The sequence below is a fragment of the Apteryx mantelli genome, chromosome 14 (assembly GCF_036417845.1).
Source record: "Apteryx mantelli isolate bAptMan1 chromosome 14, bAptMan1.hap1, whole genome shotgun sequence".
NCBI lineage: Eukaryota > Metazoa > Chordata > Aves > Apterygiformes > Apterygidae > Apteryx > Apteryx mantelli.
The window spans coordinates 3794282-3808958 of record NC_089991.1 but is presented as its reverse complement, the minus strand read 5'-3'; the positions used below and the strand labels follow the sequence as shown (position 1 = coordinate 3808958).

Here is a 14677-nt window from a genome sequence, read left to right as displayed (position 1 = left end):
TTCTCTGCATTTGGGTAGTGTTCATTTTTGCCTTTTCTCTCCAATGAGACTCTATCTGTTCCCTGAGTTTATTGAAGTTAGCCATTTTGAAGGCCATTGGTTTTGTTGTTCTTCCTCTTTCCCTTTCTAAGGACCATGAATGCTACTGTTTCATTGACAGTGTCACCAAGTTGGTTTCCACACTCATATTTTCAGCTCCTTTCTTCTCACGAGGATAAAAGCCTTTCCTCTAGTTCTTTTATTCATCTTCCATACCCCAAATTTTTCTAAAAGTCCTAGAGAAGGCTTTAGAATAGTTGGTGGCATTCTTGTTAACAGCCTAAATCTCCTGTTACTGTCTGCTTTTGTCTTTGGATGACTCCTCTAGTCACTGACAAAAACCGTCAACCATCTGATCTTCCTGGGTCAAAGTCTGTAGTAGACTCCACCATGGTGACTCAAATTCTTCTCTCCTTTCAGTATTACCCACTGACTTTCAGCAAGTCTAACTCTCTTCTTCACTACAGACTTCAGAGTCCTACGTTCTTGATAATCTTGCCTAACCTATCCTTCCTGAGCAAGGTATATTCTTTTGTTATGACTATTCTAACCACATGAGTTATCCCATCAGTCACAGTGTTGATCATACACTAAGACTCCCCACATCTCTTGTTTATTCTCTGTCTTTTTGTGCATCAGCATACAGGTGTCTTAAGTTATTCAATGGATTAGCAGCCCATTCTCCTTGTTCCTTCACTTCATTACTAATAACCCTTTTCTGCCTAGTTTTTGGACCCTTGTCCAGATTGCTGTGGGCCATCTGTACTGTGTTGCTCTTGATGATTAAATTTTTTCTTCTGGTGTTGGCAAGTCCGAATCTAAACTATCAGCTGCATTCATACAAAATAGTTCATGAAACAGTCTATGGCCATGGAAGGCAAAGCTCTCTTGGCAATGTCACCCACACAGCCATGTGGTTCTGTGGCTGTGCTGTGTAGCACATGAAGCCACAGAGATGCACAGAAATGGCCACACACCATTTTGCACTGCTTTGCACCTGTGATGTAGGATAGCCTATGGTACAAGATAAGAGTTTCAAGACTGTGCTATTTGTCTAACTTGCTAAGACTCCTTAAAGTTTTCATATGGCCAGAATTCAGTTTGAATTTGCAGCTCTCTGGCTATTCATCATTTCTTCCAAGGGTCATGAAGAAGATATCTTTGACTTGGCAATGCTGATCCTAGGACACACCAGGGATTTCACTATACCAGGAACTCAGCTATAAGTCTCCTTTACACATCTGGAGCAATGGAAATAGCCTTAATAGAGGCTATAAACTAGCTGATGATGACAATTTCTGCCAGTTCTGTGTATCATGGAGGATATGCATGCACTGAAAAGTCTTAAATCATCTTTGAGCTGGAACATAAAATCAAGCTGTTTAAACATGTTGTTTAAGAGTAAAGGGTTTATTGAAAACTGCCTTTTATTTTCACTAGTAGAGACTCAATGGTGTATATCCTCCACAAGTTTTTTCCCATAGGTTTTGTTTAGATGCTTCTATATCAAAGTTCAAAATGGCCAATTCCCCTTGCTGCATAATTTTCTAGAGGCTTATGTCAGCAGCAAGTTTTAGTCAGGCTAAAGATCAAAGGCTTTGATCTCCATTCATCTCCACTTAACTAAAAGGAAGCCACATCTGGAGAATTTATCTAATTCTGCAAGCTATAAATATGTATGTTTTTGGTACTATGTAATTAATCAAAAGATTTAAACAGAATACATGTGCTAACCTTCAAAGATGTTGGATTGCAAACTACAGGAACTGATGAAGTATCTTCTTATGCATACTTCTGTGTATATCTAAACCACTCAGTGTTTTAGCACTTTATCTTTGTTTAAAGTGAACTCAAAACCGAGGATGCGTGCCTTCAAAAGTCCTTAAGAATTAAGTCAGTTATTTCTACATAAAGTGTGGTAGCAATTACAAGTTTCCTACACGGGAAGAAGACAGAGCCTTTACTTCCAGATTTAGATTCTGTACATCCTGAAGACAGGGGCCTCAGTATAAAACTCGGATCTCAAACTGATTTTGAACCTTGAGTTCTTCTTTCTCAAAATCTGGATCAGCTTATGTGTCTGGACCCCATCTCTCCGATTTCTCCCACTTACTCGAAGATCAGCTATTAATGGCATAAGGTTGAATCTAATCAGGCAGCACTTTTTGTTAGTTTAATCAGGCTCCAGTGGTGACTACCTACTTTATTCTACTACATACAACTGATTTGTTCACAGAAATGTCTAGACAATCAGAACCCTTGATTAGCTGAATATGCCAGTTGTGTGTTTATTTTTAAGCTTGTGTATTTTTGTTGCAGATTTTTCAACAGTGGAGTATGTAGTTGCTTTATTTCAAGATTGTACCACAAACCTAGTGGAATATGTACAGCTGTTTCTCTGTACATCCCTTTGGATGAAGCATGTGTTTGCAGATTAACGGCCAAAGTCTACACTGGGAAATGGATATACTGGCAGATAAGTCATCTGGTTAGGAACCAGTCCCAAAAATCCTGAAGACAGACTGGAAAGATGAGTAATAAGAATTGCTTGAAAGATACTCTGCAAACAAACCAAGCAAACAAACCAACAAACAAACAAACAATGTGCTCTAAACTAGCATGTACTATTGTCCGTCACTTGTGACTCTTGTGGTGTGCTATTGCTAACAGATCTTGGTGAGGCCTTCAGCTGGCAGACTAAGGACCAAATTGCAAAAAAATAAAGTTCAGAAAAAGAATTTTCTTTGCAGTCATCATTGCCAATGGAATCATTTAGCTCTTTTAAAATTCCTTTTCCACAAGTTGGGAGGGAAATAATTGTAATGAAAGGCAAATATTGAGGAGCAAACCAGGACAGCTCTCAGTATCCAAGCAACACAGATACTCTGATCATTATTATTATGATTTCACCTTTTGCAGAATCTCCTATCTATGGCTAATTTTCTATAATGGGCTTTATTAATATTAATTAAAGTCTCACAACACATGTGTGACATAGCTAAGGCATACAGTTCTGAGGCGAAAGCCAGAAAAGTTACATGATGGCAAAAGACATAAAGATTCTAATGAAGTCCAAAAAAGTTTTGCACCCTCTTGATTCCTAGTCTTCTGGATCAAACATAAAACTGCTTCTTCCCCAGCAGCTAGGATGTCTGCTGTTCTCACGTTTTCACAAGGAATGGTGAAGGTTTCATAGCTTCTCGCAGTTACCTGGCACTAATAACCACATACAACTGAGCAGTGCCTCCAAAATAGAAAAAAATAGAGGAAACAGTAATATACCATAAATCTAGCAGGAAGAATCACTAACAGTAGACAGTCCCATCACACTTTAAACCTCTCCATGATTTCTAGAGCAATTTTGATTGACTAGACTAATTTATAATGCAAATCACTTTACCTCCTGTCTTCAAAAGACACTTAAGGGTTTGTTTCACTATTTTTGTACATGCCAAATTCTTGCTACAGGCTCTGTATGGATCCCTTTCCTTTGGTTTATCTAACGGCACACCCAGAAGCAGAGGGTGTTTCTCAGGAGGAAAAAAAAAAAGAGGAGAAGACTTAGAGTTATGCTTACTCACTAGAAGACCAGTCTCTTGGGAAAAAAATCTCCTTACTTCTCTGCCATATTTAAAACAGGATACTTGCAGATCTCTAATTGATAGTCTGTTGATTCAGTATTTTTCTTGTCTGTTCACACACATCACTAAGTAATGGGAATTTGATTACTGACTGCTAGCACCACAAGAACATAAATTTAATGCTGTTAAATGGTATGCTTACATGAAGTCTGTCCATACCACTTTTTTCATTAGCTGGCTTAGAGTAATTAATTATTATTAAGCCTTGCATGCTGAGTTTGGGCAACCACTCTGAATGGAACAGAATTCTGGACAGTAACAGACACACTTCAAACCCGGTCTCTAGGGTTTATTTCACCAGATTTTACATGCTTGACTGACCGAGTCTGTAGTATGAAAACCTGGGGGCAACACAGAAAGTTTAGCTCTACTCTAGTTGGAACAAATAAAGTAAATCCGATATTCTAGACTTTATCCCCAGGGTTACAAAGAAGAAAGTATTTTATTTATATTGGCTGTTTAATAATTAGCAATGAATAGCAACTGTAGAATCATCCAGGCAACCACAGTGGAGGATCCTGTACAAGGAAAAGTAAACATAATGAAAGGACTGGAACTATATAGATACTTCAACAAATATACTTCCTTTGCATTATAGAGTTGCCAGACCAAAGATGAAAAAGCCACAAGGCTAAAAATAAAGAAGGAAAACTGGTCCATCTATGTAGATGTATTGGTGATTATGGTTACACAAGCAATAATTCTTCAGTCTAGGCATGTAAATCTGCACTATAAACCCCAAAGGGTAAAGAAAAATCATCCATTTACTGAATACAACCTGAAATCCAGCTTTTATAGATACCTCTGTATCGATACCTTATTGATGTCTGAAGGGCCTAAAATAAATCACAATCAGAGCTGTACTTTGCTTCCCTGGCCTCCTACACTAGGAAGAGAAAGGTTACTTGGTGTTTAATTAACACTTAGACATTCGGAGGAATGTCTAAAAGAATCGCAGAGCCCTCACTCACAGATATGCTAAGCATATACACAGATTTAGGAAGAGTATTAAATATCTCCAGGCAATTCCAAGCCCTTCAGAATCCATACCATCACTCAGCGTCTGTCAGCCCTTCAGGGCGCCCAGTCTCCTCCCTGGTCACAGATTGTCTCACGAGCTTCTCTTAAAACTCGTCTGTAGCTGCCAGTCACGACCCCTTACAACACCAGATATGTCCCCCTTTAATAGCACTTACATACACGTTTGTCTTCACTCTTCACCTTCTGCTGAAGATTTTCCGCTACTGTCAATCACTTACAGAACAGACTTCTCCTGCCTCTCAAGCAGGTCAGTGTTCTCAACTGCTTCCAGAAGGATGGAAGATTATTACAATAAATGACACTCAGTTGCTCCTCTCACAACTCTTTAAGCTCAGGCCTAAAGTAGGCAACATAAATTTTCTAAAAACGTCCGAGTCATTATACAGCACGGCATTAAATAAAACAGTTTCATGAATTCAGACAGAATTCATAAGTTTCATACAGTCAAATGTCCTAAACCTTCATATTATATTTCTGTGACTTGATGCCATAGGATTCTGAGGACTCTCTAAGGGCTTTGCTACAGAAGAAAGTTGTATTGCTGCATAACTTTAAATGTATCTACAAACCAATACAGTCAGACTGGAGTGAAGACTGCGTGGACACTTATTTCCATACAAAGTAGCTTATTATGGTTTAGTTAAATGTGTTCCCAATCAAAACAGGCAAAATTGATATTATTTGTATTGATTTGAATTTAATTTTAGTTGCAGAGAGACAGCTTTCTCTTGCAGATGAGCTCTCAGAAGCGTTGGTAGATCACAGCATGGCAAAACGTGGGTCACAGGGGGCTCGGGCAGCAGCACCGCAGAGCTGTCTGTGGTTGCAGGCTACTCCAGTGCAGTTTCTGCAGCTCCTCGGGTTGTGCTCAGAAATGCTGCTCTTCTCGAGGGCACATGGCTGCACAATTAGTGTGAATGTGCTGATGCCATATGTTAACATATGTCTTTACAAAACAGCAATCATTTTGCCTTCACCTTATACACCTCACTTTGACTTCTGATAGGAAATAGCACTGGTAGGTTGTGTTGCAAAGGAAGACGGGATTCTTGGACAAAGTGTATGAAAAAGAATGTCCAGGATAATTTTGAGCTGTTACATGAATGGAGCAGATAAGTAGCTACTTCTTCCCCCTCTCTAATTTCAGTGATTTATAATTAATTAACATTTATCAGATTGAGAATCCTTCAGATTCATAGATAAAAGTCATTTAAAAAGCTCAAGGTACAGTAAAAAGCCTGATAACTATGCTTTTATGAAATCAGATGGCATACAAATGAATTTGCTTCAATGAAAAAGTCTGAGTCATGATTTTATATTATATCTTTTGCTATAGAAAAAAGATCTAGGATCTGGGGAGTGGTTAACACAAAGAATGGCGAGTGAGGAGATCTGAATTTGAATTTGCATTTCTGCTTATTTTAGTGACTTGTTGAGTAACAGCGGCAGACAAACTTACTCTGTTCCTTGCACTAGTTTTGAGCCTCTGAAATGTGATTAATAGTACTTCATGATACTTCTGTGAAGCATTTTGCAAGTTTTCAGACGGAATAAGTCACAGTTATACATATCACCACAACCTGAAAATATGTCTCACAAAAGTGCTGTCAGCTGATTTTGACACCTGCAGTAAAGCCATTTGCAGTAAGCAGAGGAATTCTGAGACAGATCTATCAAGGTGAGACACCAGGAAGCCCTTTCCCTGAGGAAGAGAGAGACTGGGAACAAATGGAAATAATTATACAGGAAAGTAAGTAACTAAGATTACTGTTACAAGGACTGTTTTAGCCATAAGCTAGCAAAGAGATGAAAAACTGTCATTAGACTGAAAATGCTAGAAGCAGCAGAAATGCATGCAACTGAAAGGTTAGCAATTGGGTAGGAGAAAGGAGAAAAAATACTGCAGAATCTTCACTCTCAGCAAAAATTTAGGGAAAAACCCAACAGACCCTGTTTAAAGAAATCGTTTACAGTGATTTTCTTTACTCCCAAGTTATAGCGTGCATGTTCTCATTCCAGCTGAATAAGGGAGCCTTTTTGCTGATGCAGAACACATCTTACTAGTTCATTTTCAGTACAATGCACAGAGAATTAGGTGCACAGTTCCTGTTAACAAGAATGGAGATTGCACACGTCTCCTTCCTTCCTGCACATCACGGAATAAATAACTGTAAGTGTGGGGCACAGAATGTTAGACACATAACTCTTGCTTTGGTTATTAGGAGCTGGAGGACTATGGTTAAAATCTATCCTAAAACAGAAGAAATATTTCTCTGCTATAGCGGTTCCTCCTATCTACCATTTACAAGAGCGATGACCAGTCTCAATATGCAGCAGTTGAATACAAATCAGCCTGCTAGCTTTGTGTTGTGTAAAAACATCAGAAACAAGTCTGAATTTTCCCTTGCCAGGAAATAACGTAAACATCAACCCAATCATATGCATTACTTCCAGTACAGTCTCAATCAGGGCACAATTCAGCTCTCATGGGCTTTTGTAAATATATAACTGAGCTTTTTAAGCTTGTGACACGGACTTCAGTGAGGCTTCACTGACTTCAATATCTGCCTGATCCTCTGAGGCGATGAGCTCTTTCAGTGCTCATTGAACTCATCAGGATTTAAGGGTATGCAGACTTACAGAGCTGGGCACTAAGTACCCAATCCAGCATCCATGAAACAAACATGACATTGATCCTTGATTCTGATGGACGCAAGACAGGGGTCTAGCCAGGGGCAGCGAGAGATTCATTGACTTTATAGATACAAATGTGTTGCTTGTGATTTAAAGAAAGACAGAAAATATTTTACAACAAGGTATTTCACGATAAAACTTTTAACTTGGTTGTAGGATTATAATGTCTGATGTTTTATGGTTTCTTTTAATGGGATTTTTTTCTTCTATGGTACTATCATGAAAAAAGGGGTACATGTCTTCTACTAAATTGAACATGCTGGGACCATTCTCCGGCACTGGGGCCAACTAGCACAGGATGGCCGTCATCTTTGTTATTAAAGACTTCTGCTCTTCAAAACAGAGCGGCATGTCCAAACTGTGTATTGGAAATGGCCCAAGCTAACTCTTAAGCCACGTCTAGGAACTGTCTGGGAAAGTGCTGGCAGAAGCCAAAGCCACGCTAGGGCCCACTCTAACAGCAGCAAGCACAGACGACTGCATCCCAGGGCTCGCGAACAGTCCCCGGCCCTATTTCATATTCTAGCACAGAGCAGCACTGGATCAGCCCCCTGGAAGAACTACCGCCTTCCCAGCAGCTTCTCAGCACTGCCTAGCACTACAGCCCCTTAGAGGGGCAACTTCTAGGATTTAGACAAGTAATACATTTGCAATTGTTAATTTAATCTTTGATCCCTATGTTAAGACTCCCCTCGAGTGCCAGTTCTGTGCCAGCTGCAGTAGACAGGTTTATCGTACAGCCCTCTTTCGAATACAGTCCATGGACTCATTTTATGTCAGTCTCCAAGTAAGAATTATAAGGTTTCTAACTGGCAGTCTGAGCTCTGGAGTCCCCTCTTTTTTTAGAAGGTAGCTGTAACATGACACCCTTTATCAAATAACTGAAACAAACACAATCTCTTTGTTTTTAATTTGAGCTGATGGAGATTAGTTAGATGCAACCAGATTCTGTAATAATTAATGTCCCTCATGAAGAAAACATGTTACTGTATTTGAGTCCTATAGCTCTACTTTCCCGAACTGCTTGACAACAGGGAGAATCTTCCAGTAAATAAACTGGACCAAATTCATTCCTGAATTATACCCTATAATAATGAGATGAGAGTGCTGTTAATGTAAAAGCTCAGGTACAGTTGAAAAGATACACAGCATCATTTCATTCTTCCTCTGTTAAAACAAAATACTCTTGCTAAAGAACAGAAAGGTAAAATTCAGCAATGTCTGTATTGCTAAATGTACTATCTTTCAGTCTCTCATCAAAAGCTGCATTTTTATAGAAAGGCGTTTATAGAATCGGGGCACTCTGAGACTATGCCAGCTACAAATTCTGTTTCACTTGCAACTCTGAAGAGGAATAATTTTCATATAGTACCAAATACTGTGCCTGTCTGGAGTTCCCGCCTCTGAGCCTCTTAGTGCATCTATAAATAGCAAATCATCAGCTCACCTATTCTGAGCTCATCACATACTCACTTTACTTCACTGTCTTCCTGTTTGTTAACGCTGTCACCATGACTCAGATTTCCCCTATCAGATTCGCTGGGCAGGGAGATTCCCAATACATTATAAGGCATCGTGAAGCTATTAAGCTACTTAGGTTTCTATCACCTAAGCTGCTTAGGTTTATATCACCAAAAGTGATACGCTTTTGAAGAACTTGACATTTGAAGCAATGTAATTACAATCTAAGGCCTGAGAGCTCCTAACCACTTCAGTTAACAGAGAGGGTCGCTGTCATTTTGATGACAATACTGAGTGAAAATAAAGTGTCAGAATCCCAGACAAATGTCGTACACAAAAACAACAACAAACATAAAGCCATGACCAAAAAGCTCCATGTGGGAATACAACATTTCCTTGACCTTCTTGCAGAATTCACTACCATCTAAGCTACCATATCTGCAGCAATCTGTTTCTGCTATGCCTAGCCCTGTGCAACAAAGATATCAACACTGTAAAGCAAAGTGCTCTGTTGTTCTTTGTTTAAGGAAACAAAATGATAAAGAGGTAAATTTCTCTACCAGCACTCATTTTAATAGGCTGTTAATTTTCAGGCTTTATTATAATCACTGAAATGACAGTAACTTCATCACCAATCTAATCCAGCTTTCCAGCTCTTATAATGATATTACTCATGTATTCATCAAAATACTGGATTGGTTGTACCAGAAATCTCCATATAACCTGCTTACTCAGTGACGTTAGAGATATCTGTCAGGCCCTAATATTTCATTTTCTGAATAAATGTTTCATAGAATCCACACCCTGAATGTGAAAAGAGTAAAATGTTCTTTTGATTGTTCATCTGAAATATTTTCTCCAGACTTCAAAAAAGAATGTAAAACAGCATGCAATCAGCAGTAACACAATTCAGTTAGATAAACTGATATTCAGATATTTAATAATATTCTGTATGCTGTATATTCTGTATAATAATATTCTGTATTTCTTCATCTAGCTCATACAGAAACGCTGTGACATTAATACCTATACAACAGCAAGGCAGACATAATTATAAGAGTTTTAAGTCCATCCTTCTTTAAGTGGATGTGCAAGCCTTGTTAGAGCTAGAAAGGGTTATGGTTGCTTTTCATGTTGGCTCTCCATAATTTTTACCTGCTTGATAAGCAAACACAATATTTAGAAATGAATAAAAACAAGCAGCAATTTAATTTAGTACTTTAGAATACTTTAAAGAATCCTTCTAGAATTATGGAACTGCAGAAGAATTGAGGTGGAAGTGAGTTCAAGTGATCACCTCACCTCCTGCCTCAAGACAGGCTCAAGCGCGTGCACACCTCTCCTCTCCGGTGGCTTTCCAGCCGCTTTCAACACCGGCTGCAGTCTCCCTAAGCAATCAGTTCCAATGAACAGATACTCCCAGTGGCTGCTTTAAATTCATCTTCTCTCTTTCATATCACATAATTTCCATTCTTTCAATCTTTGTCCAGACAAGTGAGCAAAGTAACGATTCCTAGACCTTGGATCATTTTTGTTGCTTTACTCTAGATTCTCACCCACTTGTCCATATCTTGAAGCGCAAGGGCCAGTACTTGCAAAAATATACTTTGGCTGAGCTGAAGACACTTGGAAGTTCAATTTCAAGCCAATACAAGAATGCTCAATAAAAATCTGTTACATATAATATTACAGTTACAATGTACAATTTACTTAGAAAGAGGCATATTTAGTACTGTCTCTTGTTCAAAGTTTTAGAGTCAACTCACTGATTCATAGCTTTGACAAAAGGAAATGAAACATTAATTCTTTGACCTTTTAAAAGAAAACTGTGCTGTGTAACCTGTTCTTGGAACTGAAGGCATGCATTGAAGACCATTTGGCTCCTTACTTCAGGTGTGCACAACTCTGTAGTTACAGGGTTTTTTCTATGAAATATATAAATTGCCAAACATATCTGTTTATTTATTAAGAGCTTTGATAGTTGATTAGCAATAGCGAGACCACTATCTTTCTTGGCGGTTATTATCTTTTCATTATTTTCTGGTACTTCACTGCCTGACTGTATTCCCCGTCATCACCTGCCTCACACTTAGACTGAAACCCTTTAGGGTAAAAACAACATAACGGTTTTGTTTGTGTATAATGCCTAGTATGTAGGCTCCTGGCCATGACCAGAAGTCTGAGACAATATGATAATTCAAATAATAATAGTAATATGTTAAAAGAATCCAATGCCACATATTGAGAACGTGTTTCTGCTCTGCTTTAAAACATGAATAAAAATAATTTTACTTGTGGTCTTGCTTATACTGTTATATATTTTTATCATGGGAACCAGTTGCAACAAGTAGAACCCTGACATGGTTAAAGCACATTTAAAGTCAATTTAAAATAATGCACTCTCTCTCTAGACTCATACATCTTTACAAAGAAAGTGGCAAGCAATCCAGAACATTCAAAGCATAACGACATTCAGATGTGTCTAGACATAAATAGCAACTTCTAAACCAAGAATTTGCCTCTGGAGTCTCTTCAGTGAGCCCTCAAATAGAAAATATTTAAAGGGAGACTATGATAGTATAATTTCCCTTTGTCTGAGGCAAGGACAGAGTGAATGTGTCATAAGCAACTAAGAAAGAACAAGAGAAATCTCAGAGTGATCCAAAATGAAAGGACTTCATTATAGACAAAATCCTCACTCCATTTAAATCAATCATAAATCTGTTGACTTCAATAGTCCACGATTTCATGATAGAGTTCCAACCAGAAAAACAATTTTCAGCACCATACTGTACAATTTTAGGCCTTGATTTTCTCTTTTTGTGTAAATTAGTATGGATTTTCATATGTAAGACTTGCACGGTCTGGCCATTTATCTGTTGCAGAATACAGGTAGAGACCTCACTCAAGCAGTGAAGTCACTTTGGATGAAGCAGTCTGCTCACCATAGACTTTTGACAACTACTTATTTGAGCTGCATCACAAACATCCAGAATGGAAAACCTTTTTCTAAATGTGGGTATACTTGTGATTTCTTTATATTTTAGTAAATCATCAGAATCTTACTGTTAATAGGTTGGAGTGTCTTAACAAATTTACATTAAACTGTGCCCTTATACCTGGCACACAACCTTCAGTTAAAGAGGCACTAACAATATCTGCCAACAGAAAGCAGTCGTACCGCTGCTGACCTCTCCCAGCCAGGAGACATGTGGGGAACTACAACACCCTCCACACACCCAGATTTTCACGGAAAGCCGCTAGCAATAAGTGAAACAAAAATGTCTCTACTGCTGCCTCTTGGGGTATCCCACTGTAGCTACAAACACAGCAGGTATGAAGCAGATGAATCACAATGTAAATATCTATAATTTCCTCTGGTTTATTTCTTTACACAGAAAAGCAGGCAAGCAAACAAACCCAGTAACAACGACTTGAGTTCTCCAGTCCACTCCTTTTTCCACTTAATAAAGGGTATGCTTTGCTACCACTTAATTCAATGGAAAAATTCCTTTCGGTCTCCATGGGAACAGCGTTGGGCCCATAATACTTAACCATAAGTACCAAATTCTATAAGCTCTGGCTGAAACTTTTTAGTGTCCTTTTAAAGATCTCTGTGGATAAAGAACTTCAGCCTCTGGAGTCAATAAAGTCAATGAAGTAGCTTTCACAGGCATCAAAGTTCACTTTCAAACTTTTCTACAAAATAGTTACTGGAATTCGGGGAAAGCGAGCACAAAGAAAACACTGTAATAACTAACACAATGACCCTTTCAACAAGTAAAGCGAGCAGTCTTTTTAGTGAAATTGGACTTAAAGTACATTTGGACCAGACAGTGAAAGGCAATCTCTCACCAGTACCTCGCAAGGCCAATAATGTGTAAACAGATAATAGCGAGAACTGTGTGGTTCATAATTAATTCAAAAGAGATGGTATTTCTGTCTTACTCCCAGTTTTGGTCAGTCACTGAAGACAATCTGCCTCTCAGTCTGTGTAATTCAGAGCTAAACTCCTTACTTCTACTCCCACCATAACAGCAATAACATTAACAAAAATAACAATATTTACATTTACCAGACATTGTACTTGTGTGGCAGAATACTGGACAAAACTCTGAAACTCTTCACGTCCAGTCAGACCTAAATAAACAGAAATATACATAATAAATAAATAACGATAACGATAATAAATAATGCTATTAATACTCTGATGGCGAAACTGGACACTGCAAAGCTCAAATCTGAACTTTGAAAATAACGTGGACGTGTTCACTGATTTGTAAGTAAGGGCTTATCCAGGATAAAAACGAATGTGGGTCCTCAGATGCTTGGAAGACCTTCCTTTGCCAAATAGTTCCCTGATCAATACGTATGCTAGGTTCTACTTTGTTCCCATCTACGGAGGGTCGGGATGTGTCTGTGCCAGGTACAGGGCCTTAGCTCAGGCCGCAGCATCCTTTCTCGCTTGGCAGCTCCCCGGTTCAGCCTATGGTATGTGAACCAAACTGGCAGCTGTCAAAATTATTCAGCTTAGAAATTAATCAGACACGGCAGTAAATGACCAAAATTTAAAAATGAGCAAAGAAATACGAGATCTTTACAGTCGTACTAGTGGAGGCCTGGCTGCGCTGTGCTGCAGGTGGAGGCTCGGTTAGGCTAAGGCTACGCACTTCAGTGCTAACGGCCTCCTCCACTGCAAGGCCTCTAATAAATCAGTCAGCGCCGTAATACCATAATACCGCCTTTATACCACAGTTTGATCTGGCCCTGGCACATGTTTCAGGGCAAAAATAATTTATTTTATGACATCACTGAATTCCTGGTTAAAACATTCTCATACTGGGATTTTAAAATATACTTTCTTTTACTAATATTTTCACTAGCTCAAAAAATCCCATGCTGCATGCTTTGACCACATTGTAAGAAAAAAGGCTTCACTTTGGATACTGAACAACATATACTGTTTAAAAGTAATGTTTACTTTATGACAAGATGCAGTTTTCAGCCAGATTAGCTCAGAAACACGATTCTAGCACAAGTGTTAAGAATAGATTCACACAGCCACGGAGAGCGGGAATACTGTCATTGGCAGGACAGTTCCAAACACTGAAGATATCCTGTTCAAAAATCTTTATTTTCAGTGCAGCAACACAGGAGAATGACAAGAAATCCTTAGGGAATACTGCAATTTCCATAGCCTTGTGATGTTAATTACAGTCATTATCAGTCTAAAAAGTTCTGTGTATTTTTTGTTCTCTGCTCATGGCAGCTGTGATATGAGACAAACTCAAGGCGCAATAAGAATGATAAGCAAAAAACCCACCCAACCCCACGATTTGAAATTTATTTTCAATATTGCTACCTAAACTTTTTATGATTCTATAATAATCAGCTCACAGAGCCTTTTCTTTGCCCATTGGATATACTCTCCATGGGATACTGGAGAAAAGTTCTAAATATCTGTTATCTAAGGTATATTCTACTTGAAATGACATTTTCTGTCCTTTGAATTCACAGCAATCTGAGAAGCATAAAGTTTTGTAATGGGGTCTCTTCTTTGGTTATTATCTATTTATTTTGTTTAGATTTAGCTCTTTTTGCCTTTGCCTCTTATGCTATTCTTTTTTCAATATGAAGAAAATAGATTTTTGTATTTGGTAACTTGTTTGATCAAAGGAAGATAGGAAAAGAAAAAGAGCATCTAAAGATAAACTGTCCACACACGTATAACATATGCTGCTTCTTTGGGCTCCTAGGTTTTGACTGTTTTTATCCCCAAACTTTTTATGAAATAAAAAGAA

At 38.4% G+C, this 14677-nt stretch overlaps 1 protein-coding gene across 3 annotated transcripts in view; it reads right to left on the bottom strand.

Annotated features, from left to right (window-relative positions):
• Positions 1-14677, bottom strand: part of JADE2 (jade family PHD finger 2) — a 114399-nt gene that overhangs the window by 97665 nt on the left and 2057 nt on the right. For all 3 annotated transcript variants that reach the window (XM_067304736.1, XM_067304733.1, XM_067304735.1), the window contains exon 3: positions 12952-13016. In XM_067304736.1, coding sequence (XP_067160837.1) covers positions 12952-13016 — 65 coding nt within the window. The remainder of the gene's footprint in view (positions 1-12951; positions 13017-14677) is intronic.